The 26,692-nt window shown below is 44.5% G+C and overlaps 1 protein-coding gene across 9 annotated transcripts in view; it reads left to right on the top strand.

Moving 5' to 3' along the window:
* The window catches only part of MYRIP (myosin VIIA and Rab interacting protein), a 220,558-nt gene extending 196,689 nt beyond the window's left edge, over positions 1 to 23,869 (top strand). For 5 of the 9 annotated variants that reach the window (XM_036921708.2, XM_036921705.2, XM_036921707.2 and 2 more), the window contains 6 exons: positions 6,519 to 6,713; positions 12,777 to 12,938; positions 16,825 to 16,929; positions 17,035 to 17,095; positions 18,431 to 18,546; positions 21,798 to 23,869. In XM_036921708.2, the coding sequence (XP_036777603.2) occupies positions 6,519 to 6,713; positions 12,777 to 12,938; positions 16,825 to 16,929; positions 17,035 to 17,095; positions 18,431 to 18,546; positions 21,798 to 21,830 (672 nt within the window). In that variant the 3' untranslated portion in view covers positions 21,831 to 23,869. The remainder of the gene's footprint in view (positions 1 to 6,518; positions 6,714 to 12,776; positions 12,939 to 16,824; positions 16,930 to 17,034; positions 17,096 to 18,430; positions 18,547 to 21,797) is intronic. The other 4 variants (XM_036921711.2, XM_036921713.2, XR_005032056.2 and 1 more) reach the window with 3 other exon arrangements.
* The last annotated feature ends 2,823 nt before the right edge of the window (positions 23,870 to 26,692 follow it).

Here is a 26,692-nt window from a genome sequence, read left to right as displayed (position 1 = left end):
TGTTTTCTTCCAAGAGTTTAATGGTTTCATGGCTTACATTCAGGTCTTTGATCCATTTTGAGTTTACTTTTGTATATGGGGTTAGACAATGGTCCAGTTTCATTCTCCTACATGTAGCTGTCCAGTTTTGCCAGCACCATCTGTTGAAGAGACTGTCATTTGGCCATTGTATGTCCATGGCTCCTTTATCAAATATTAATTGACCATATATGTCTGGGTTAATGTCTGGATTCTCTAGTCTGTTCCATTGGTCTGTGGCTCTGCTCTTGTGCCAGTACCAAATTGTCTTGATTACTATGGCTTTATAGTAGAGCTTGAAGTTGGGGAGTGAGATCCCCCCTACTTTATTCTTCTTTCTCAGGATTGCTTTGGCTATTCGGGGTCTTTGGTGTTTCCATATGAATTTTTGAATTATTTGTTCCAGTTCATTGAAGAATGTTGCTGGTAGTTTCATAGGGATTGCATCAAATCTGTATATTGCTTTGGGCAGGATGGCCATTTTAACGATATTAATTCTTCCTAGCCACGAGCATGGGATGAGTTTCCATCTGTTAGTGTCCCCTTTAATTTCTCTTAAGAGTGACTTGTAGTTTTCAGAGTATAAGTCTTTCACTTCTTTGGTTAGGTTTATTCCTAGGTATTTTATTTTTTTGGATGCAATTGTGAATGGAGTTGTTTTCCTGATTTCTCTTTCTGTTGGTTCGTTGTTAGTATATAGGAAAGCCACAGATTTCTGTGTGTTGATTTTGTATCCTGCAACTTTGCTGTATTCCGATATCAGTTCTAGTAGTTTTGGGGTGGAGTCTTTAGGGTTTTTTATGTACAGTATCATGTCATCTGCAAATAGTGACAGTTTAACTTCTTCTTTACCAATCTGGATTCCTTGTATTTCTTTATTTTGTCTGATTGCCGTGGCTAGGACCTCCAGTACTATGTTAAATAACAGTGGAGAGAGTGGGCATCCCTGTCTAGTTCCCGATCTCAGAGGAAATGCTTTCAGCTTCTCGCTGTTCAATATAATGTTGGCTGTGGGTTTATCATAGATGGCCTTTATTATGTTGAGGTACTTGCCCTCTATTCCCATTTTGCTGAGAGTTTTTAACATGAATGGATGTTGAACTTTGTCAAATGCTTTTTCAGCATCTATGGAGATGATCATGTGGTTTTTGTCTTTCTTTTTGTTGATGTGGTGGATGATGTTGATGGACTTTCGAATGTTGTACCATCCTTGCATCCCTGGGATGAATCCCACTTGGTCATGGTGTATGATCCTTTTGATGTATTTTTGAATTCGGTTTGCTAATATTTTGTTGAGTATTTTTGCATCTACGTTCATCAGGGATATTGGTCTGTAGTTTTCTTTTTTGGTGGGGTCTTTGCCTGGTTTTGGTATTAGGGTGATGTTAGCTTCATAGAATGAGTTTGGGAGTATCCCCTCCTCCTCTATTTTTTGGAAAACTTTAAGGAGAATGGGTATTATGTCTTCCCTGTATGTCTGATAAAATTCCGAGGTAAATCCATCTGGCCCGGGGGTTTTGTTCTTTGGTAGTTTTTTGATTACCGCTTCAATTTCGTTGCTGGTAATTGGTCTGTTTAGATTTTCTGTTTCTTCCTGGGTCAATCTTGGAAGGTTATATTTTTCTAGGAAGTTGTCCATTTCTCCTAGGTTTCCCAGCTTGTTAGCATATAGGTTTTCATAGTATTCTCCAATAATTCTTTGCATTTCCGTGGGGTCCGTCGTGATTTTTCCTTTCTCGTTTCTGATACTGTTGATTTGTGTTGACTCTCTTTTCTTCTTAATAAGTCTGGCTAGAGGCTTATCTATTTTGTTTATTTTCTCGAAGAACCAGCTCTTGGTTTCATTGATTTTTGCTATTGTTTTATTCTTCTCAATTTTATTTATTTCTTCTCTGATCTTTATTATGTCCCTCCTTCTGCTGACCTTAGGCCTCATCTGTTCTTCTTTTTCCAATTTCGATAATTGTGACATTAGACCATTCATTTGGGATTGCTCTTCCTTTTTTAAATATGCTTGGATTGCTATATACTTTCCTCTTAAGACTGCTTTTGCTGTGTCCCACAGAAGTTGGGGCTTAGTGTTGTTGTTGTCATTTGTTTCCATGTATTGCTGGATCTCCATTTTGATTTGGTCATTGATCCATTGGTTATTTAGGAGCGTGTTGTTAAGCCTCCATGTGTTTGTGAGCCTCTTTGCTTTCTTTGTACAGTTTATTTCTAGTTTTATGCCTTTGTGGTCTGAAAAGTTGGTTGGTAGGATTTCAATCTTTTGGAATTTACTGAGGCTCTTTTTGTGGCCTAGTATGTGATCTGTTCTGGAGAATGTTCCGTGTGCACTTGCGAAGAATGTATATCCCGCTCCTTTTGGATGTAGAGTTCTATAGATGTCTATTAGGTCCATCTGCTCTACTGTGTTGTTCAGTGCTTCCGTGTCCTTACTTATTTTCTGCCCAGTGGATCTATCCTTTGGGGTGAGTGGTGTGTTGAAGTCTCCTAGAATGAATGCATTGCAGTCTATATCCCCCTTTAGTTCTGTTAGTATTTGTTTCACATATGCTGGTGCTCCTGTGTTGGGTGCATATATATTTAGAATGGTTATATCCTCTTGTTTGACTGAGCCCTTTATCATTATGTAGTGTCCTTCTTTATCTCTTGTTACTTTCTTTGTTTTGAAGTCTATTTTGTCTGATATTAGTACTGCAACCCCTGCTTTCTTCTCACTGTTGTTTGCTTGAAATATGTTTTTCCATCCCTTGACTTTTAGTCTGTACATGTCTTTGGGTTTGAGGTGAGTTTCTTGTAAGCAGCATATAGATGGGTCTTGCTTTTTTATCCATTCTGTTACTCTGTGTCTTTTGATTGGTGCATTCAACCCATTAACATTTAGGGTGACTATTGAAAGATATGTACTTATTGCCATTGCAGGCTTTAAATTCGTGGTTACCAAAGGTTCAAGGTTAGCCTCTTTAGTATCTTACTGCCTAACTTAGCTCGCTTATTGAGCTGTTATATACACTATCTGGAGATTCTTTTCTTCTCTCCCTTCTTGTTCCTCCTCCTCGATTCTTCATATGTTGGGTGTTTTGTGCTGTGCTCTTTCTAGGAGTGCTCCCATCTAGAGCAGTCCCTGTAAGATGTTCTGTAGAGGTGGTTTGTGGAAAGCAAATTCCCTCAGCTTTTGTTTGTCTGGGAATTGTTTAATCCCACCGTCATATTTGAATGATAGTCGTGCTGGATACAGTATCCTTGGTTCAAGGCCCTTCTGTTTCATTGTATTAAATATATCATGCCATTCTCTTCTGGCCTGTAGGGTTTCTGTTGAGAAATCTGACGTTAGCCTGATGGGTTTCCCTTTATAGGTGACCTTTTTCTCTCTAGCTGCCTTTAACACTCTTTCCTTGTCCTTGATCTTTGCCATTTTAATTATTATGTGTCTTGGTGTTGCCCTTCTTGGATCCTTTCTGTTGGGGGTTCTGTGTATTTCCGTGGTCTGTTTGATTACTTCCTCCCCCAGTGTGGGGAAGTTTTCAGCAATTATTTCTTCTAAGATACTTTCCATCTCTTTTCCTCTCTCTTCTTCTTCTGGGACCCCTATAATACGGATATTGTTCCTTTTAGATTGGTCACACAGTTCTCTTAATATTGTTTCATTCCTGGAGATCCTTTTGTCTCTCTCTATGTCAGCTTCTATGCGTTCCTGTTCTCTGATTTCAATTCCATCAATGACCTCTTGCATTCTATCCATTCTGCTTATAAACCCTTCCAGAGTTTGTTTCATTTCTGCGATCTCCTTTCTGGCATCTGTGATCTCCTTCCGGACTTCATCCCATTTCTCTTGCGTATTTCTCTGCATCTCTGTCAGCATGTTTATGATTCTTATTTTGAATTCTTTGTCAGGAAGACTGGTTAGGTCTGTCTCCTTCTCTGGTGTTGTCTCTGTGATCTTTGTCTGCCTGTAGCTTTGCCTTTTCATGGTGATAGGAATAGTCTGCAGAACTGGGACGAGTGACGGCTGGAAGGACTTCCTTTCTTGTTGGTTTGTGGCCCTCCTCTCCTGGGAGAACAGCGACCTCTAGTGGCTTGTGCTGCGCAGCTGCGCGCAGACAGGGTTTCTGCTTCCTGCCCGGCTGCTATGGAGTTAATCTCCGCTGTTGCTGTGGGCGTGGCCTGGCTCCGGCAGCTACTCCAAAATGGTGGAGTCGCGTTGGAGCAGGAGCTGCTGGGAGGCTATTTATCTCCGTAAGGGGCCTCCCTGCTCCCTGCAGCCCAGGGGTTAGGGTGCCCAGAGGTCCCGGATTCCCTACCTCTGGATTAAGTGACCCGCCCTGCCCCTTTAAGACTTCCAAAAAGCACCCGCCAAAACAAAATAACGCCCACCAAAAAAAAAGAAGAAAAAAATTTTTTTTTTTAATTAAAAAAAAAAAGTTTTTAATTAAAAAAAAAAAAAAAAAAAAAGGTGGTCGTTCGTTTTTCTTTATTCTCCGGTGCCAGCCTCAGGCCTCTGCTCACCGGTCTTTCTGCCCTGTTTCCCTAGTATTGGGGTCCCTATCCCTTTAAAACTCCCAAAAAGCGCTCGCCAAAACAAAACAGCAAAAAAGCAAAAAAAAAAATGGTCGTGCGCTTTTCTTATGTCCTCTGTCGCCCAGCCTCCAGTGCCTGCTCACTGTTTTTGCTGCCCTGTTTTCCTAGTATCAAGCGCCCTGCACCCTGGCCCGGATGGCTGGGGCTGGGTGTTCGGCAGTCCTGGGCTCCGTCTCCCTCCCGCTCTGCCTGCTCTTCTCCCGCCGGGAGCTGGGGGGAGGGGCGCTCGGCTCCCGCGGGGCCGGGGCTTGTATCTTACCCCCTTCGCGAGGCGCTGGGTTCTCTCAGGTGCGGATGTGGTCTGGATATTGTCCTGTGTCCTCTGGTCTTTATTCTAGGAAGGGTTGTCTTTGTTATATTTTCATAGATATGTTGTTTTGGGAGGAGATTTCCGCTGCTCTACTCACGCTGCCATCTTCTGCCCCTCTCACAGAAGGCATTCTTGTCACAGAAGTAGGCCTCTGGGCAATAGTTGGCTACGAGCTTGCAATTCCTATAACTGAGTCAGCAGGCTATTTGTGGGTGGAATGAGATAATAACTGCCAAGCAACACTGATGTCCAACTTAACGCTTTGGCAATATATGTTCACTGGGTTCAGGATGAGAGACCTCTCTGTTTAAGCACCTCTTCAGCCCTTCCCATTAGTAACTCTACCCCTTTAAGGACCCTGGACTAATTGGATCTTGGGTAAATTTTCACTTTCCATTCTACTGCAGTGGTTTAACTTTTTCTTCTTAATCTTTCTTTTCAAATGACATGTGAAGGCATTTCTTTACTACATAAGTGGGAAATTTCCTAATGCTCATTACTATTACTAGACACAACCTACTGTTTACTATAGGGGAACAAATCTGCCTTCACACATATAACCTTGCCTTTTCTAATGTGGACTTAGAGAGTGGCCCAAATCCTGTTGCGCCCAAGTCATCTCCAAAATCTGCCGTATTGAGCTGTGGGGTCCTAGAGAGTGGGGTACAGCCTCTGCAGGTTTTCCTAGGGTGCAGAGGTGGCCCTGGATGCCCCCTTGGACACTGCCCTTATCCTGGTGGGTCTGTGTCACCTTCCCTCCATCTCATTTCTCTCACATCCAGACCCAGTTGTTTCAGATTGTAGCGAAGTCCCTTGAACCAAGAGAAGCACGAGTCAAGAGCTGCTGTGGCATAGATGCCAGAGAGGGGCCCCTGAGCACGTACCTGCCCTAACCCTAGGACGGGTTGGCAGATGTGAGAACCCAGGCCTCAGCGTGGAAGCCCAGAGCCAGCTTCCAGACCGTGGACTCATCCTCTAACTTGACACACAGACACTTTGATTCTCTAGTGAAGTAGGAGGGTATGGAAAACTTCTCTCGGGACAAACAGTACAGCCTGCTTGGAGAACAAACATTACAAAATCAGACTGTTAATTAAAGCTGTCATGAATGTTTTGGCCAGGATATATGAGTCAAATGGATACCTTACAAGGTACCAAAGGCATTAAAATTCCAAATGCTCTTGAAACACGTCACTGGTTAGAACCCAAATTCGCAGGTGCACACCTTGGGCCGTATTACTGCTGGGCCACACTGTGGATGCAGTTTGACAGAGTCTGTGGCTGAAGCTCTGTTGAGGAAGCAGAATATCATCCAAAAAATGAGTGTTGGGCATAAATCGGTCAGCAGTGGGCAGAGGATGTAGTGGCTCCACCTGAGCTCTCCTCTCTCCCCAAGGATCCAAAATAACTCAGGGCAAATCCCGAGGCTTGGTGTCAGCCAGCCCTCCTCCTGCTGTGCAGAGTTCAGCCTCCAGTTCCTTCAGCACAAAGATGTGTGTGTCATAATGGAATCAGTCTCACTGTGAGCACCATGATAATGCAGAATTTCCATGTCATTGTTAATGTGCTGTTCTTGTCTTCTGTCCCCTTCTGTTATTGGACCAAACAGAAGTATTCTGCTGTTTCTCTCTGCAACATCTCCACAGAAGTCCTGAAAGTCATCAATGCCACAGAGGAGCTGATAGCAGAGTCGGCGGGGCCCTGGGAGTGCCCACCTGCCCCTCCCAACAGAGAGACGGGGACATTTCCTCTTGGGACAGACCAAGTGAGACTGGATGAGCAGCTGACCTCCCTGGAAGAAAATGTAAGAGGCAAATGTGCCTGTGCACATGTGCTAAGAAGCTGATGAAGTTAAGTCATCACAGGAGTGGGAGGACACCCCACCCCCATGTCAGCACCACCACAGCATGCATTCTCAGCAAGGGGCTCAGTTGGGTGCTCCAGAAGCAGGCTATGTCCCCAGGGTTTGGGTGCAAGTGGTCCTTTAGGGCAGTGCTCCCTGGGGAGGCTGGCCAGCAGTAGGGAAAGAAACTGGGAGGGAGGAGGCCAAGCCATGTACTGTCTCAGACAGAGTATCTGACCCTGTCCTGAGACAGGGGGCTCTGGGGTATATGTTGCCTGATCCCACTGAAGGCAAAGGAACTGGCCTCCCAGACACCAGCAGGCGCTTCACTCTGCACAGGGACAGCACCTACATGAGCTCAAAGCAGCCTCCTGTATAGGTTTGAGCCGGTGGGAACAAAAGCACTGAGTGGGTGACAGAAGTGGGAGCATGGGAGGGGAGTATGCAGAAGCCGTAAAAGGAATCTGGGAATCAATGCAGGTTACAGCAGCGGGTCTGCCCTGCCTCCCAGAGATGTGCCCAGGTCATGGAGTTTTCTATCCTGACTTGCAAGGGAAGGAAGAATATAATAGATTCTTAGGTATAAATACCCACAATCATTGCCAAGCATTTCATTAAATGTCTGGTGAGAATTTTCCAGCACTGCTGACCAGGAATGACACACACATTTGGACATTAGCCACTCAGGCCCCTGTCACCATCACAGGTAGCACAGCCCTGCCCATGAACTGGTGTCAGACCAAGTCAAACAGAATCCACCCCGACTTGGGGGTGCTCTGATGAGTGCAGCTCTCAGAAGTCAGGAACTGTCACTAAAGGTAATTTTTGCTAAATGTTCAGCATGGGCTGTGACTACATGGCTACTTACCTCATTTTGCTGCTCTTTCTGTATGCTGGCACCACTGCCAGCTGGGTGAGACAGTTCTGTGCTGGGGGCCGTCCTGTACACTGTAGGCTGTTTACCAGCAGCCCTGGTCTCCACCCATGAGATGCCAGTAGCACCCTCCTAGTTATGACCAAGCAAAAATTTCCCACTGTCAAATGTTGGAGGGTCGATGCTGGGATGCAGGCACAGCCACCCTAGGCTGGAAGCCAGATGTACAAGTCCCCGCAGCACAGGCCCTGCTGTCTTTCCCCTACAATCTGAACCCTTGGCCCAAGGCAGGCCAGGGACTCAACAAATGTCTATCTGACAGTGGTTACACCAATGAATGAAGTCCTTTTTTAAAAGAAATGTTTTCCTTGTAATGTACAAGGCCATTGTTCTCCAGTGTCTGTAACACAGTTCTCCTGAGGTTGAGCCCTGTAATGGCCTTAACCCTGGACACTCAGGACTGAAAAGGTTAAAGTGAAGATACGGTTCACCAGGAAAGCGATGTATTTTTTCTTTAACATCGTATCTAAAGAATGCCAGTGTGTGGAATATCCAGATTTAAGAGACAATCATCAGTTCTCAGAGCAAAGACAGAATGCCTCTTTCTTCCTCCAAGGAGTGTGTGGGAAAACACAGTGGCCTTCTGGGAGTCTTCATTTTTGTTTGTCCCCGTGGGTCTGTTAACAGTCTCAGGTGGAAACACCGCTTGTCCACCTACCTACGAGGTAGGAAGCCCGCAGGGCCATGTGCTGGTGGGGCTGGCATTTTCTGCTCCTATCCAGCTCCTCCCAGGTGCTGCTCCTGTTCCCAAAAAGCTAAGGGCTGCTTCTCCTCCTGCCCTTCCTCTCATGAGCTTCTCAAATCCCCCTCAGGAGAAACTTCATCTTTCTTTGAATTCTGTGAGCTTTGGGCTGAAGAAGAGACGGCTCTTGTCTTTCTGCAGTTTACTGGATCACAGCCTGGGTGGCTTGCTGGTGCCGTGATTCAGCATGGACTTCTGTTGAGCAGCAGGAGAGTGGGATGATTCTAAGCTGGCCGCTGGGCGCTGCCGATTTAATGAGTGGCTCTGTCTGCTGCTCCAAGGAGCCCTCCTCCATTCCCCAGTCACCTGTCTGGTGCTGAGGGCCCAGGACTGTCTGTCAAAAACAGAAATGGCAACACTTGTCCTCGCCTTCTGAACACTGGCTGCTGCAGACCAGGACTCTGAGATGAAAGAGAACACTTACTGGAGAAGGTTTCATTTCTAAAACTATTTCTGAAGGTTTCAGAGCTACATGAGAAGAAACAAGCAATGTCACATTTGTAGGTCGACCCTGTTCTCGTAACCTCTTACTAGTCCCCTTCGCAGAGCAGGGGGTGGAACCCCTCAGTTCCCAGCCTCGGCCCTTATCCCTGCTGCCTGGCTTTGGCACCGGGAGTCAGCTACTGTCCCCCCAAAAGTCGGAGGGGCTTGGGGCCGATATTAGCCCCCGGCGTACACAGCAGCCTCAGTCTCTGGGTTGAATGTCTTGATCTCTGGTATTTGCAGCTCTTCCTGAGGGCTGTTAGGCGTGGGCTCCACTGCAGTTGTGGAGGCCAGCTGTCAAATGAGGTGTGGATAAGTTAAAGGGGGCTGGGGCACCCAGAGAACAGCAGAATAAGCAGGGAGACCTGGAGCTTAGAGGGCAGTCGCCAGGGAGCTGGACGAGGAGAGAGCAGGGGAAGGGCTGCCCCCTGTCTGCTGCCCTGACCTCCTGCTGGTGTCTCCCATGGGCCAGGCCTAGCCAGCAGGCCTGAGCGAAGTCCATACAGGCCAGCCTCCCAGCAAACAGAACAAATGAGGTGGAAAATGGATTGAGGACCACTGGCAGACTATTCTTAGGCCTGCTGCGTGAATGGCAGGGACCCACAAGGGCCACCTTGTGCATGGAGGTAGTCGTGGGGGAGACAAGTTGACTCCCTTACCCGCCCATCCCCATCAGAGGACCTTCCTCATTCTCATCAGGGGAAAACAAGGGACAACCTGGGGTACCCCACAGCTCCCAGCCTGGAGGCAGTGGAGGGACAGTCCCGGGGGCTGTTCCGGCTGTCCTACAACTCTGGGGAATGCCACATACATGGCCCATGTGTGTACACCCACAGGCAGCAGACGCAGTGCAAGTGCCCCACACGGAAGCCCCGCTCTGCCAGAGAACCCGGGACCTGATGGAGGATGCTGGTCCTCCTCAAGGCTTCTGTACAAGCCCACAGCACGGAGAGAGGGTGCGGCGCTGGAACTGTGGCCACGGTTACTCAGGCAGTTCTGTGCCCTGAGAGAACAAGAAGAGAGATGCTATCAGTTCCTGTCCACCACAAGTCCCATAAAGTATATTCCATAGAAGCCAAATCCAACAAGGATTTGGATCTAAGAGATCACATTAAGTTTGGTGTGTCTGTACACTTTTTCCAGGAAAATTGAGATATATACAGTCGCACATTGCAGACTCTGAGAAAGCCTGCAGTAAAGAAATCTGTTTAATTATCTTTCTCCTGGGGGCTTTGGCTACAAAGTCCTTCCTAATGAACACCTAGTCTCATCCCTTGAGCCACTTTGAGAAAGGCTTGTTGAACAGGGGCCAGTCAGTGTGGTCATGGGCACCTGTGACTAGAGTGTGGAGAAGTCCTAGATTACTCGAACATGGTAATAACCATAGTTCTTGCCAAAATCGGACCCTCACTAAAACAAGCAATCAGGTTAATGTTTTCCAAATTTTTTTTTAAGGCTAGAATAACATTTTTGTTATTGTAACATGTTAACTTCTTATGTGAGCCCAGCAGCAGAGCCGATGTCATGTCAATGTAGTACCTTTACATCAAAATCTGTCAGTTGTAACGTTACAACTGAGATTAGCTATCAAGGCATCACAGGGCAAGGTGGATAGAGGCCTGAGACCTGGCAGCAGCCCTCCAGAGCTCAAACCCAGGCTGCACAACTTCCCAGCTATGAGACTGCAGGAGGCACCGAGCCCCTGGGACAGGACGTTCTCATCGTTAGCACGTGACTGGAAGAGTACCTACTACATCAAGGGCTGCCGCGAGCATTAAGTAAGCCACATCAAACCTTTGGCTTAGCGCCTGGCCCAGTGAACATGGTTGTCACCTCCCATTCCTTAGACACCTTCGCCTTCTCTGTAGGGTCCTATTCAGCCGGTGTCAGTGCCAAACCACCAAAGCTCTCCTTTCCCCAGGCCAGGAAAACAGTCTTTTAGGGAACCCAAAGTTAAAAATTAACATTCTGGCCTTGCTGTCGGCTCAGAACTGTTTCGTATTGCTTTGTCATGGCAGAAAAACCGCATCAGCGGATGACCACGTGGAAGACCAGAGGCCAGTGCTGTCAGGCTGACGGCAGTGGGGTGTGAGAGTGAGATGGTGCTGAGCTTTGCGTGTTTCTGGAAAAATCAAGGTTCTGAGACCAACGTTATGTCAAGTTAGGTTTAACCACAGCCACACTCAACCATTTCATTCAAATAACAATTCCAAATTTTGTTTCATTGTGCAAAACTTAAATTTGCATTTTAAATTACCTTATCAAGATAAATTTGGTGTGGGTAGCAAAGTAACAGCCAAACTCAAAACTGTCCTGGCTCTCTTCTCCTCTCATTCTCTCCTTATTTTTTCTTCCTTCTGAAGAGACATCTTTTAACTTCAACCCTTTTAAAAGACAAATACTAAATGATTTCTCCACCCAAACATCTTTGAAATATTCATTTCCTTGCTATGGCAAATAATACAGCACTGAGTCTAATTCTGAAGACAAAGAGTAAATGACTGTGTTAAATGACAAGGATCTTAGAAACAGGTGTTCTGAACAGCAGTGTGGCACTGCAGGCGCCAGAGTCACGCACCCCTCCCCCCCCTCTGTGGCCTACAAAGCACTGAGCCCACTGTCAGTCACCACCAGAAGCCCCAGCCCCGCCGGTAGTGCACGTTGATGCACGAATTTGCTTTCACCAAACCCGCACCTGCCTTGGTTCCACTTTGAAAGGTTTTGTAAAATTGCCCCTTTTAATGCAGATGCACGCGTCATGCCGAGGAACTGATGAGAGTAGGAGCATCTGAGTCTTTCTCCTCACCAACCCTCAGTGTGGCCAAGAGCAGATGTGCCTGACTTGCATGCAAAGCTCTTGCTTATCTTGTTTTATTTTTAACCCAAGTGAAAGGAACTGGTAAAGGGTGACTGCGCTCGTTTCATTCAAATTCAACGTTGTTGTGATTACATGTTTAGAGTTTTATATACATTGATTAAGTCTCAAAACCTCTCTTTAAGTAATTAGCTTCTTTAGAGGCTTCTTGTTCCTTATGTGGGGGTTATTTCATCACATTATTGTTTCGGCCACAGAAGCTCTGGTTTCATTCACCCTGGCTGGCATCCCTCAGTCTGAATCATTCCAACGATTTTACTTTGCTCACTTTTATGGGAATCACTTTATAAACTCTTAAAGTCAAAATGTTTTTTCCTTTAACTTTTCCTCAGATCACTGTCCTTATCTGATGTTCTTTTTAATTTCATAAATAGATTTAATATGCTTCTCTTAACATCACACTATTTTCTAAGAAAGTATTTCCCTACTGTAAGTTTCAGATTTAAATTCCCTTAACCTATTCCAAGCAAGCTGAAAGTAATCAAGCAGAGATAATTCACTAAAAATTTGTAGTTGTTTTAAATTAATTTCATCTCTTTCATGTGTTCTGCATTTCTCTTAATTACTAAATTAAGTAATGTATTTTTTTTTATTTTATTTAAGACCAAAATTTTTCTTGGAAAAAAACCACATCATGAGCTTTTCTCTTTGTTTCTTCTGTCTTGATATTATGGTTGTTAGGGTCACTGGACACATTCACAATTTATGTAGCTGATGTATTTTGTACTATTTTATTGTATTTTCAAAATTTACAAATTGTTTTTTCTTGCAGGAAGGTTGGGGGGAGGTGGTGTGGCTGATACTGAGGGGGTGGTAAGACCTCATGCTACCATTTAAGGTGAAGCATGTCTCAAATGGGGACATTCCCTATCTTTGCCCCCAGTGTGGAGCCTGGCACTTGTTTACTCCCTGGAAGTACCAGGACTCCATGCAAGGGCACCCCTGTCCTGGCTCCACAACCTGAGCTCAAAGGCTATACCTCCTCTACAGGTGTACCTGGCAGCAGGCACTGTGTATGGACTCGAAGGCCAGCTGAATGAACTGGAGGATGCCGCCCGCTGCATCCACAGCGGCACTGATGAGACTGAACTGGCCCATCTGGAGGACCAGGTGGCCACAGCTGCAGCCCAGGTCCACCAGGCTGAGCTCCAGGTGAGAACTCTCCTCTCTGCCCAGACAGAGGACCACCTGGCAAAAGGAGAGGGCGCCCTCTTCCACAGGAGTCGTTTCAAAGGCTCGGTAGTTCCCACCACCTCCAGTGTAACTTGGGCGTGTATGGTCCTTTCAGGTGGGTTCCACGAATCCTTTTTTAAAGTGCAGCTCTTCTCCCAAACTATAGCCTTTGTAATGGATCAGACATCTCTTTAAAGCCTATGCCACTTTCCTAGGACAAATTCTCTGACCCATAGGTAGGTCTCCTTGCTAATAGGTTCCCATATATGGCACACCCTTCTTTAGACCACCTTTCCACCCCAGGACCGCCCAACCCTTATTACACCATTGATCACTTATTTAATGCCACTTAACCCCACTATGGACTGAAAGCTCCATGGGGACAGGACTGTAGCTGTGTGTATACCCAGTAACTCCAGCACCTAGATGATACTTCACACAGGCTTGGCACTCAGAAAAAAATGGGTTGAATAAATGAGTGAAATTGGAAGCATAGATTTCTTAGACCAATATTTTGCATGACTTAGATATAGCATTTCAAAACTGATCACTACATTGTCTATAACTTTGTGAAGATGCTTATTTGCAGTTTTCATGGATAACTCCTTGGCCTCTGACTCTGGGTCAGAACTGATTGTGTTCTAAGTCACTGACTCTCAAGCTGAGGTTCATAGACCCATCTCAGGGACCCAGAAGAAATGCTGGTCTCTGCAACATAAGCTCAGTATACCTTGGCTCACTGTTATGTCTATAGATTCTGCATCTTAAACAACATCCTTGGGACAACTGGGGTCAGTGGAAACTACCTCTGATAGGAAAGCAACAGTCTCAGGTGGTAATTATTTTTTAAATAAATATTTGTAAGAATCAAAAGTCACAACCACCACTGACATTAACACTCCTGGAAATACAAGCATGGGGGAGGTTCTCCTGTGCAGAAAAGCTAATGCTGTGCTAGGAATGATCGCATCACAGATGCCCTGCTGACTATTTATTATCAGCAAGAGTGGCAAAAGAGCAACTCTCCTCAAATCAAGTAATTTTCCATAAATGACACCCAACATTTAATCAATTTATAGTCAAAGTTATATAAGGTAGAATCAGATCACTTGTTTTCTGGGGTACCTTTTGAAGCAAATACTTCTTGAATGGTTTAGCAAGAAGTTAATATTATTTATGGGTGTTTGGAAGGATTTTACTGGACAATTAGTTATTCCTGCTCCCAAGCATTTCTAGGCTTACATTATGAGCCACGTTTTGTGGCAGAAATTCCTAGAGTCCAAAATGTCCATTTTACGTGTATTTCAATGTGCCTATTAATTTATTATTCATCTTAAAATATTCATAATAATATTATATTTACCCAATATATATCCTGATGTCTAGTGAGCCTTACTTTGTGGCAGGAGCTGTGTTTAAAGCTTTATTGCAGTTAATCCTTTCAGCAACCCCATGAGGTGACTACTGATATTTTATCCCTTTTATATCTGGGGAGACTGAGGCTCAGAAAGGTTAAACCACTTGCCCAAGGTCAAGTAGCAAGAAAGTGATGAAACCATGTTTTGAACCCATCTTTCTGACCACATAACCACATTCTGCACCAGTTGTGCTGTGTGGTTTCCTGAGAAATGTGTCTGTCCTGCCAACAGACACATATTCACTTACAAAGAGGCCTTAATTTGCAAGAGTGGCTGTCAACCCTAGATCTTCTCAGCGTTGGAAGTGTCCTTAGCATGGGGCCTCTCCCTGTAATGCCAGTTGCTGCCAGAGAATGAAACCTTAGACTCCCTGCTGTCCGTTCCCATCCAAAGCTGAATCTCACAGAGGATGTCACAGATGGTGCCCTGCAGGGAGGGGAAGTGTCCACACGGAGAGGGTAGTTGTGCAATACTATGTTCTTGGATTAGGTCAGATTCTAGGGACACTATCCCCTGGAGTTTATCTTTGGGACAGGTTTTCCTGGGGCTGCAGGAGACAGGATGACCCATAGGGACACTGCCAAGGATGTTGTCAAAACCGCGCCGCATGGGGCCATCTCTGTGGGCGTTTTCTGGGGAAGGTCTCAATCTTAACTCTACGTACCAGGAAAGGCTGTTCTTCTGAGTACTTCCTACACTGATCTTGCTTTGGCTCCCAGGAAACTCAGAGCTGCATTAATCATCCCCTTCTAGAAAGTGTAAGGGTCATTGGATATACAGCCTCAAGAATGAAACAGAACATAATTAGGTAGGGAGGTCGGTGGAGAGAAGATAGATAACGAAATGTTGGCAAAATCAGCCCTCAGTCATTTCCTTTCATCTTTCTCTGTCCTTTGACCTATGGACTAAAACTTGAAAAAATAACCGTTTCTTATTCCTGAGCCTGGCATCCAGCAAATCTGGAGGTTACAGCTTGTTCTCTCATTGACCTGTTTCCCAGGGCCCTCTGAGCAAGGCCCTCCCTCAAAACTGCTTCCAGGAGTGAATCTGGGCCTCTAACCAACACCAATTGCTAATGACTAAAAAAGGTTTAGCCTACAGCCTTTCTCAGAGGGGTGTACTGTGTGTTGGTCTGTAAACCAAAGGAATGCAGCTCTCAGTGAGACATTTGAGGATTCAGAGCAGGCAGGCACCCAGGGGCCAGGGCTGCACAGTGGCCCCTGCCGGCAGTTGGCCCCAGGGCAGCTGAACTTGGATTCTTTCGCCAGCTGCGTCAGTCTTGGCCTTCACCTATCTCCTCCTCCTTTTCTGAGGAAAACTGCTTGCTACTGAGCTGGGGGAAGCATCTCCGCATTTTCTGGCTTTTCAGCCCTTCTCTCTGCATTTCCTATAGTCTTTGTCCAGAAACGCCCTCAGTAAATGGCAGCAGAATTCACAAAGTATGGGAGGCAGGGAGGCCTGCAGGCAGAGCACGTACTGGGTGCTGGGCCTACATTCTGGTCCCGTTTGATGCTCCAGTCACACTCAGACGGTGCAGTCTGAGCAGGACGCCGTGATCCGCATGCCCTCCCTTGACTCTGCTGGCCTCCTCCTGCCCCTTCTGGCATCCCCAGGCCAGGCTTTGGAAAGTCCCCTGAGAACGTGGCATTGTGGCTGGGCCTAAGGGTCGGCACTCATTCTGAGCCCTGAGCCCTGACCCAGACTGGCTGTGAGATGTGGGAATGCCCCCACCGCGCTGAGTCACAGTGTCTTAATCTGAAAGCCAAAAGAAGGGCACCGGTATCCTAGGGTTGCGGGCGGGCTCACATATTTAAGGTACTTGGGCTGATGGCTTCCTCTTCATCCCCGGGCCAGGGCAGGACCAGAGTTCCCTCAGCCACTGGTGGGTTCTTGCTCTCTGGATCCACCTTAAGACACTGTGGGAAGGAAAGCTGAGCAACTCTGACCCTCCAATGTTATAGCCAAGGAGACAGAGGCCCAGAGAGAGAAGGCCGTTCCTTAAGTCCATTTGGCCTCTTAATTGAGGAAATGGACTTGAGCCAGGACTGGTAGGGCTCCCTTCTGAGACTTGATGCTGTGTTTCAGGATTCATGGAGTCATGGGAGAAACAGCAGGACCTATGAAGGGGACTTGCCCTTCAAAGCTCATGTCAAGTGTTACCGCCCTTGCGGGCTTCCCAGATGGTCCAGGCCAGGGTTCCCTCTACACCAGGGGGCCTCCGGCAGGGGTGTTGGGTCTTCTAGCTACCAAACTGGACATGTGAGTTTACACGGAAAGGCCTGTGTTCCATTTTCTCACTGTAGCACTAGACAGAGAAAGGCTTGGTAGAATGAACAAAGGGGCGCACACTAACGCGATCTGCTATTTGTAGACTCATGGCACCGTTAGCAAAGATTCTTCCCTCCTGCACTTCCTCCCTCCTGATTCTGTCTTTCTGTTGCACTAAGATATCTGATATAGAGAGCCGGATTTCAGCCCTGACCATTGCAGGATTAAACATAGCTCCATGTGTGCGCCTCACCAGAAAACGAGATCAGAAGCAAAGGAACCAGGTGCGTTGGTCCTTCCCTCCCTCCATTGGAAGACTGCACGACCTGGGAAATTTGGAAAATAAGGTATCGATATGGAGGCATATTGATTGCCATGTCTGTCTGTAGGTACAAACCATAGACACATCAAGGCAGCAGAGGAGGAAACTGCCGGCTCCGCCTGGGAAAGGTATGCTGAAATTAAATCTGCAAAGCTACCAAAGAGTGAAGCCGGACCCATTTATTTTGAGTTATTTGGAGATCTGAATTTGAGGGCTAGATCTAAGGGGGAGTTCTCACCCAGAGTTGCTCTTGTGGAAAGTCTATCTTGACTTGAATCCCCCAAGAAGCAGACCCTGAGACAAGGAAAGGCTGTGATAGGGAGGTGATTCCACATAATGCTGGTGGAGGAAGAGAGAAGTTATTTGGGGACAGAAATTAAGTCAATACAGCATACTTCAATTAGTAGTTTACTTTGGGCAACTGAGGCTAAATCCTTCTGGGGATGTGTGGGAGACATATGACTGCCCTGGGTGTGTGCTGCTCAAGGAGCAGTAAGGTGAGATATTACCTGGAGGTCACTCTGGGGCAGTGGGGCTCATTAACTCCCTGGTACTTCTGACCTGCCCCACACATGAGCCAAGCAAGAGAGGTGGTGCTTATAGTAGGATGCTGTCAGAATGTGCTGGAATGGTGACTGTCAGGGAGGTGTGGGTGCCCAACATGGAAGGGATGTGAGCAATGCCAGTTATGCCACCCTCACCACTGGACATTTCATTAATCTCCCTGGATTCAGGATCCATCCAATATGATACCAAACTAGAAATTTAGGTCTACAAATGAGAAGAGTAGAAAGTCAGAAGATGCATGTTTGAGTCTTGATTCTGCCATTCATTGTCCAACAAACACATACGGAGTGCCCACTTTGTGTTCCACAAAACCCTATATAACCAAAATTTATTACAGATGATCCCTTGTTAGAAACCCTTGTGTCAGTACATGTTTCAGAATTCCTGGGACCTTAGAAAGGTAATATGTTACATGTCCTGTATTTTCATAACAGCCCCCTCCCCCAGAGGTCTGGGCCATCGTCTGATAAACCCATTAATATCCTTGCAGCAAAGTGTGAGAATGTTCACAGTTGGTGGGATGGACAAGGATTTCAAGTGGAGGCATGTCAGTTCAAGTCAGGTTTTGCCATCAGACAATTTTGGCTCCAAAGTTGTAAAAATTTGCAGTTTTTAGAGCCTGCCATGTTTCAGAATTGCACGTGAGAACTTACGGGCTGTATTGGGTTATCCTCAAGCTACCGTCTCCCAGAAAGCACTAATAATGCCTTGATTTATTTGGTTCATCATAAAAATAAACACAAAACAAAAAGATTCCACAATCAGACCTATGGACCAAATCTAGAATGCGATGCCAAGTTTTGGGTGAAAATCTGGGTGATCTGGCACCTGGTCTTTCTTCCTGAGCAAACAGTCCAGCTTCTGGGTAACACTTACTCCCATTTGTTTCCTGTTAGCTGAAAAAACGGAGGCATCTTCAGTGACCATTAAAACATTTAACAGCAACTTCATTCTCCAAGGCTCCTCGATAGACAGGACTGTAGAGTGGAAAAGCTCCAGCAAGGACTCGCCGGTGAGTGGCTCTGCCTGCTGCCCACACTCTCTCAGTCCCTGGCGTACCTCCGCTCTGCAGCTCCATAGTCTTCTGGCATATAGTCTCATGGTTTGTTGGTTGGGAGGTGAGGGTAAAGAGAGGTAATGAATTGCTAACCTCTTTGATATGTGGACACACCGTCTCAACAATATCTCCAGCTCCTTATAAGAACCAGGTTTGATGTAAGAGAAATAGAAATATGTACACAGGAATGTAAGGTCTGGTTGAGGTATAAAAGTTTTTATTCTGTCTTTGATCCCTATCCACTCTTCCTTAAATTTCTTGTTAGCCATTAATTACTTGTGTTCCTGAAAAAAGTCAGCAGCTGCCCCTAAATGTGGCAAAGGAAGGGGGAGTTTGATTTGCACAAACTGGAGATCATATAGAGAGGGCTTACAGATTGTTTGGCTAAACACCAACATATGCTCCAAAATTTTGGCAAATGCTTGATGACGCTGCCATGGGAGATGACCATCCAGCTAAACCGCCTTTGTTCCGTAATGAGCAATTGTAGAGGGTGGTGGTGTCTGCAGTGACAAGATAAGCAAGGCCCAATGTATTCTGCTGCCTTTTTTGCGTTCCCTGCCCCTCCTTGCCCTCCACCCGTTGTCATCCCTGTGTCAGGAGCCCAGACCGCCAGGTCATGGCCTGATGGAGGCAGCCCCTTTTGAGCAGAAGCTGCTGCATCTCTCGGGCACCATGTAGCAACATGCTGCTCATGGCCTCCCCCACCGGTCAGCCATTGCCCCTGACCCTTCAACATCCACTTACCGTGCTCCTGGCTATTAATACAAAGGACTAAAAAGATGCATTATCACACTAAAAGAGCAGGCAACTAGGGCCAGGAAGAATCTGTTATAAGTAAGAGAGTTTAGTATAAATTATTTTTCATAGAGATAAAAAAGTAGATCAGTGGTTGCCAGGGGATGTGGGGAGGTTTTACTTAAGAATGATGGTATGTTTTGAAACTACATATAGTGTTTGCCCAACATGTGGATGTACTAAATGCCACTGAATTGTTCACTTTAAAACAGTTAATTTTATGTTATATGAATTTTCACCTCAATAAATTATTTTTAAAAGTAAATTCACACAAAGAAGTTAAAAATTAAGGAATGGATAGTATTTACTAACCAAATGCAAACAAAGAGGAAAGGGCAGAAACACTACTTTCAAAGTAGAATTCAAGAGCAGAAGCTTTCAGAGAAAACAAAGAGAGAAGATGTTTCAATTTAGATACAGTAAGTAGGTATCCTTTCTTGATTTGGCAAACAACAGAGCAACACAATTTATTGTGCTACGGTTGGTGACTTTAAAATTCCTTTGTCAGCCCTTGAAAGCCCAAGTATACCAAAAATAAATACAAGTTAGAGAATTTGAATAGTGTGATCATTAAGCTTTAGTTAAGATATTTATTTAACTTCATACTCTACAGAGGATCCACCTTTTTTCCAAACATCAGTGGACCATTTATAAAAATTTGTTTTATACAAAGAAAGCCTCCATAAATTCCAAAAAGGAGAAAGTATAAAACTACCTTCTGTGACCTCAACTTGGAAAATAATTTCAAACAGTGCTGTCTAATAGAGCCTTCTGAAATTATGGAAATGTTCTATATTTGAAGTGACCAATATGGTAGCCACCAACCACATATGGCTATGATCCCTTGAAATGTGACTACTGCCTTGAAGGCACTGATTTTTTAAATGTACTTAATTTTAGTTATTTTAGATGTAAACAGCTACATGTGGGTAGTGAATACCATACTGGACAGAGCAAATGTAGAAAACTAGCATGAAAGTTACAACAGAAACTCTACTTGGAAGTCAGAAAGTATGTGCACGCACATACACGGTACACGGCCATACATACACACGCACACCACGTGGGCCGTTTCCAAGTAACTACTGCATTACGAGGAAAGCAAGTCCACAGAGTATTTAGAAAATGAAAACATTTCATATATCAAAACAAATGGGATACATATAAAACTACACCGAGTCAAAATCATAGTATTGAATATTTTCTCCATTATTAAAGAAGCAAAACTAATGAACAGGACATTGAATTCCAGACTTGAAAGATGAGTGCAAAACCAATTAAGACCAGAAAACTATAAAAATGATCATGAATCCAAGAGCTTACTCTTTGGAAAAATATGAAAGAGGAAGTGGTTTGTGAGCCAAATCAAGAAAAAGAATAAAAGAGATTCTAGTGAAGATGCAAATGTTTTATTTAAATATTCAATGTAATATAAATCTATGCTAATAAATTTAAAGTCTGAATTCTAATTAAATCAGAATATTAGTAAAAACTGACAAATAAAAGTTTTTGATTTATTAAAACTTCAAAGACAGATTTTCTGGCAAAATGGTTTTGCTAATAAATTTTTCAGGGATGTTTAATTCCTATGCAGTATAAAATATTCCAGAACATTAAAAAAATTGCAAACTGAAAGATTCATGTTGTGAAACTACTATAACCCCAACCCCCAGAGCCTGACATGGCTGATAAGCATGTACATCTGCTCCATGCCCCTCACACACAGGCACACACAGACATGCACAAACCACACTCCAGTTGTACTTCTTCAGATATACAGGATTTACAGGAATGCAAGGATCCCTTTAATATTAAGATACTAATAAGCACCAATAATTTATTAAGAAAAGCAATTTCTTCCCAAAATAATTTATAGTTTAATCTAATTCTCATGAAATTCTCAGTGGGATGTTCTTTTGAACTCAAGTTCATATAAGAATAAACCAGAAAGAATAGGCAAAGGCATTTTGCAAAATTGAAGTGATTTTTCCTGCCAGATTTTAAAACAAATTAAGAGCTATAGATGAGTTGATGATAAAGGTATAGAATAGAATGCTGAGAAATAGATACAGGCATATATGAAAAACGTGTTTTATGGTTTTTAAAACATTAACAAATAGAGAAGGTATATATTGTTCTAAAACTGCTGGGCAAATTGTCCATGGATAGTAGTGGAAAGGGAATAAAATTAAATAGTTGCCTTACTCCATATGCCAAAATAAGCTTCAGATGGATTAAGTATGTATGTAAAAAAATGCATCACTTTTTCAGTATTGTGAAATATGTAACTGGTCAATGAGCACGAACACCTTTTAAGATAAAAAAAAAAAGCGCAGTAGACATGGTTTTCATCGCCTCTTCTCAGTTTTGCCAAGTGGCTGAGAGCAGGCATTCGCTGTCTCCCTCAGGAGCCTGCCCAGGAGTCGGCTGCCATGTATTAGCGCCATGGAACCCCACTGCCAGTGACCCACTGCCGCCAGCCGTACCCAACAGTGCCTTGACCCACAGCCACCAAAGCCTGCACGGATTTCCACCTGAGGAGAGAGCCTGGGAGGCTCAGCGCCACTGCCCACTGCAAGGGCTGCCCGATACCTAGGCCCAGTGCCCTCCCAGAGCCAGCACGGCACTGGCGTCCACTCTCTGCCTTAGGCCCCCAGGGAATCCAAGATGCTGGCAGCCAACAGCAGAGCTCCACCTTTTCCCAGGTTGTTTTGCTGCTGTGTGTTGTCTTAGTTGTTTTTTTTTTTTAATCCCTTGGTTCAACTAGAATCACATGTCAAGTATTTCTCCAAAGGAAAATGGCTGGGGTGGGGGCGTGGAGGGGAGGAAGATGGGTATTATCATTTCATCTGTCACCAGTTCTCGTTAGTCTCTCACAAGCACCTTTGTCCTACCAATGCTAAGGGGAAGTGAAGATGCCCCTGTATGCACAAGCAACTGTCTACTTTGGGGAACACTCACCCATCCAGGATGCGGGTCTCCCTTCAGCCACCTCCTACCTGCTAGACTGCCTGCAGCCCTCCCTGCCATTCCCATGGCTTGCGGTCAAGCCAGAATAGAAGCTCTGATGTACCCGTGCCCTGCCCAGGTCCTCCTGCAACAACATCCCCTTGAGGACATGCACTTCTTCCCTGGACTTACTGAGGTTCCCCACTCTGAAGGGGAGGGGGCTTGACTTAACTTCGGGGCCCTGTCCAGAATCAACATGATGCGGCCCAGCAATGGCCACAGATGAGAGTCAGGTAAGTGGGTTCCTTACCTAAATGAACTTCAACCATGTCAGAAAATGTCCTCCAAAATTTATTTCCCAATAAATATTCAGCAAAAGTAGTAAAATGAAATGACTTAAAGATAAAAATTGTTAAGGAACAGCCTTAGAAAACATACAGGTATGAAGAAAACAAGAACAAACTAAATTTAATGGGCACAAACATCCACATGAACTGCACATTTGTGGTCTCAAATGTATGATGGCCCAGAGTGTGTTTAAGCACATGGAATTGAATTTCACTTAACTGAACATTAACAGCCTTTTAAAATTTGCCTCTGATATATTCTAAATCTAAGAAAACAGAAAGCAGGAGGCAGGGAAACAGCATGACCAATGTTTACTCAGTGACTATGTGGAAGGAGGCAATACTCTCCTCATTTCAGTCCTATAGCAACCCTATTCAGTAGGTATGCCCACTTTGCAGATTTGGAAACTGAGGGCCAAAGAGATTACTTTTCCCAAGTCACACCTTTAAGCTAAGTATAATTGGGATGCCTCCCAAAAGCCTCACTCTGTTTCCAACTCTGCATTCTTGCTGCTGTGCACCTGACTGGACCTGATGTTCTGCTGAAATGTGTGTGATGACCCACTCTTGATGGGGGTCTACCTACCTTCCAATAATACTCCTTGCCAATGCTGTGTATGTGGTAAACAGAAATGACTCCTTTGAAATAAGCTACATCTTTGGATTTTTGTTCTGTTGGTGTGATTCAAAGAAAACATACAAAATTTAAAAACACTATGAAAAAAAAGGTCTGAGCTCCAAATAGAACTCAGACCTTTTTTCTTTAAGAGGCATGAAAAGCAACTATTGTGTCACGGTGTTAAAATATTTCAATTTTCTTTGACAAAAATGTGTACTGTGTAAGCCTTGTGGAAAAAAAAAGCAGCTGCCTGCTCTATGGCATTTGAAATTTTATAAAGGGTTCCTTGTGCCAAATAAGTGCAAGTATTTAATTTACTATTAGAAACCATAAGCATATGTTATAGTTCCAGAAGAATTATTTTGTCATCAAGTGATTTTGATCTTCAGTGTCAATATTTATATTCAGATTAATTTTTATAAATGAAAATATTTTAATGATCTAAGAAAATGCAAAGAGGCCCATGTCTTGATGATTTCTGAAATGCTTGCCTTCATGTGACATGCACATTGCCAAGACTTACTGTCAAAAGACATGATTAAGAAGTAAAAGTCATTTATGAAAATCACGTTTGTGGGCATGTGCCGTTTTGGTCGGAGAGGACTGGGAGCGAAGAACAAACAGGGAAAGATGTCGATGGGTGACCCTTGGAGGGGCTGAGACCCAAAGCCGCTGCTGGCCCTTCCAGCCACTCGCCTCTGCATCACTTGTTCTCCTGAGAATACGGTTTCCCAGTGACCACGTTTACAGAGAGGTTCTCAAAGCCAGGAGTGGAGTGGGCAGGGTGTCACCTCACTGATGTCACAGATGAGGTGAGGGCTGTTGCTGTTCGCACACAGCGGCAGCTGCTGAACATCTACAGTGACCAGGACACACCCCAAAGGGTTAGCCAAGGCTGAGAACCCCAGGTCAGACCCTGGACGTAAGCCTGGATGTCAGAGGAGAAGCCCCTCCTGATTGCTGTGGGGTCTGTGTAGCTGAGCAGGAATCAGCACAGTGATTCTCCCCGAGGTTTTCATAGGCTCAGTGGCAACTGTCACTACTCTGAGGCTGGTCTGCCCAGGCCTGGCCCCTGTCATCCCCAGACAGGAAAGGAATCCTCCACTAACCTGAAATGAGTAAGTGAATAAAAATGCTAATAGAGCCGAGAGTCTTCTCCTTCAGGTGGCCTAAGACAGCAGTGCTCACACTTGAGTGGGAATCAGAACCACCAGTAAACACTTGATTCATGGGATAAATCAGTGCTCCCAGTCCTTGTCTACCTTTCTACACCACCACTCCTGTGCCCAGCTCAGTAATGTTGGCTGAGCATTAATAACAAGCTCACATTTAGGTTGACAGGGCATTTCAGATGGGGGTAGTGGAAGGGAGATAACATTTTTCCCTAAGAAATAAATGTTTGATTTGCCATGACACACACACAAAAAATGTGACCCAATATTAAAAGCAATTGAAGGCTGCCAGAAAAGATTTCCATTTACTGTCTCCGCAGCTTATCACTTCATCCATAAAATGGGTTACAAAAATCTTCCTCATGGTGTTGTTAAAGGTTAAATGAATCAACAAGAGAAATTCAGTAAAATGCTTGGTAACCACAGGCACTCAGAGCTTGTTTTCTGATTCTCTTAGGAGAAGAAAATCGTTGAAATATCGGCACCATGACTTATGCAAAACGCTGTGCCTCAGAGTCTACTCACTGCCCTAAAATATTTATTCCTGTTACTCTACCTCTGGGAGGTGCACTTCCCTGCCCCACTGAACCTGGGCTTGGCTGTGTGGCTTGCCTCATGGTCAGTGGAGCATAGCTCTGTGTCTTAGTCTCTTCTGGCTGCTATAACAAAACACCAGAGACAGAGTAGTTTATAAACAACAGATTTTTTTCACGTTCCTGGAGGCTTGAAGTCCAAGGTCAGGGTGCTGGTGTGGCTGGGTTCCACCGAGAGCTGTTGCCGACTACCAACTTCTCACTGTGCCTCACTTGGTAGAAGGGTGAGGAAGCTCTCTGGAGCCTCTTTTTAAAGTACACTGCCCCAATCATGCAGGCAGACCTCTTACAACCTAATCACCTCCCAAATGCCCTACCTTCTAATATCATTGGTTTGGGCTTAGCCATGTGACTTCCTCTGGCTAATGAGATTATTAGCCAAATAGCTAAATAAGAGGCTTGAAATATGTTTATAGAGTTAGGCTTGTCCACTTACTGGTAGGTAAACTTTGCCGTTCGTTACGAAGTATTCCACTGGTCCAAGGAACAGATTCAGACCCAACCTGCAGCCTGAAGACAACTTCAGCTCAGTCCAGCAAAGATGAGCAAAGCCACCCAGCCAACCTGCAGACATATGAGCAGAAGAAACGATCATTCTTTTAAACACTGAGTTTGCAGGTGGTTTATTATGCAGCAACAGCTAACTGATACACTACTGAAAAATTAGTTTTCATCACCTTAGATTAATCCTTATTAACACAAGGGGTGAAGATGAGTTAATATCGAAAGTAAAGTCACATGTCAATATGAAGGATTATAAGCAAGCCTACAAGAGATTCTCTTCAAACCCAAAGACACACAGACTAAAAGTCAAGGGATGGGAAAAGATATTTCATGCAAATAATAGGGAGAAAAAAGCAGGAGTAGCAGTACTTATATCAGACAAAACAGATTTCAAAACAAAGTAATAAGAGACAAAGAAGGACATAATTATAAAGTGGTCAGTCCAACAAGAGGATATAACCATTATAAATATTTATGTACCCAGTATAGGAGCACCTACATATGTGGAACAAACACTAACAGAATTAAAGATGGAAATAGAATGCAATGCAGTCATTTTAGGAGACTTCAAACACCACTCACACCAAAAGACAGATCAAGTAAGGAGACAGAGGCACTGAACAACACATTAGAACAGATGAACTTAACAGACATCTTTAGAACACTCCATCCAAAAGCAGCAGGATACACATTCTCAAGTGTACATGGAACATTTTCCAGAATAAATCACATACTAGGCCACAAAAAGAGCCTCAGTAAGTTCAAGAAGATTGAAATTGTGCCAACCAGCTTCTCAGACCACAAAGGTATGGAACTAGAAATAAATAATGCAACAAAAACAAGCCCACAAACAATTGGAGGTTTAACAACATGCTCCTAAATAATCAATGGATCAATGACCAAATTAAAACAGAGATCAAGCAATATATGAAGACACATGAAAACAACAACTCAACTGCCCAAAACCTGCAGGATACAGCAAAGACAGTTCTCAGAGGAAAGTATATAACAGTACAGGCTTACCTCAATAAAGAAGAACAGTCCCAGATGAACAATCTAAAATCACAATTAATGAAACTACAGAAAGAACAAACAAGGCCCAAAGTCAGTAGAAGGAGA

Source organism: Manis pentadactyla, chromosome 14 (genome assembly GCF_030020395.1).
Source record: "Manis pentadactyla isolate mManPen7 chromosome 14, mManPen7.hap1, whole genome shotgun sequence".
Classification (NCBI taxonomy): Eukaryota; Metazoa; Chordata; class Mammalia; order Pholidota; family Manidae; genus Manis; species Manis pentadactyla.
This window is presented reverse-complemented; position numbering and strand designations above follow the sequence as displayed.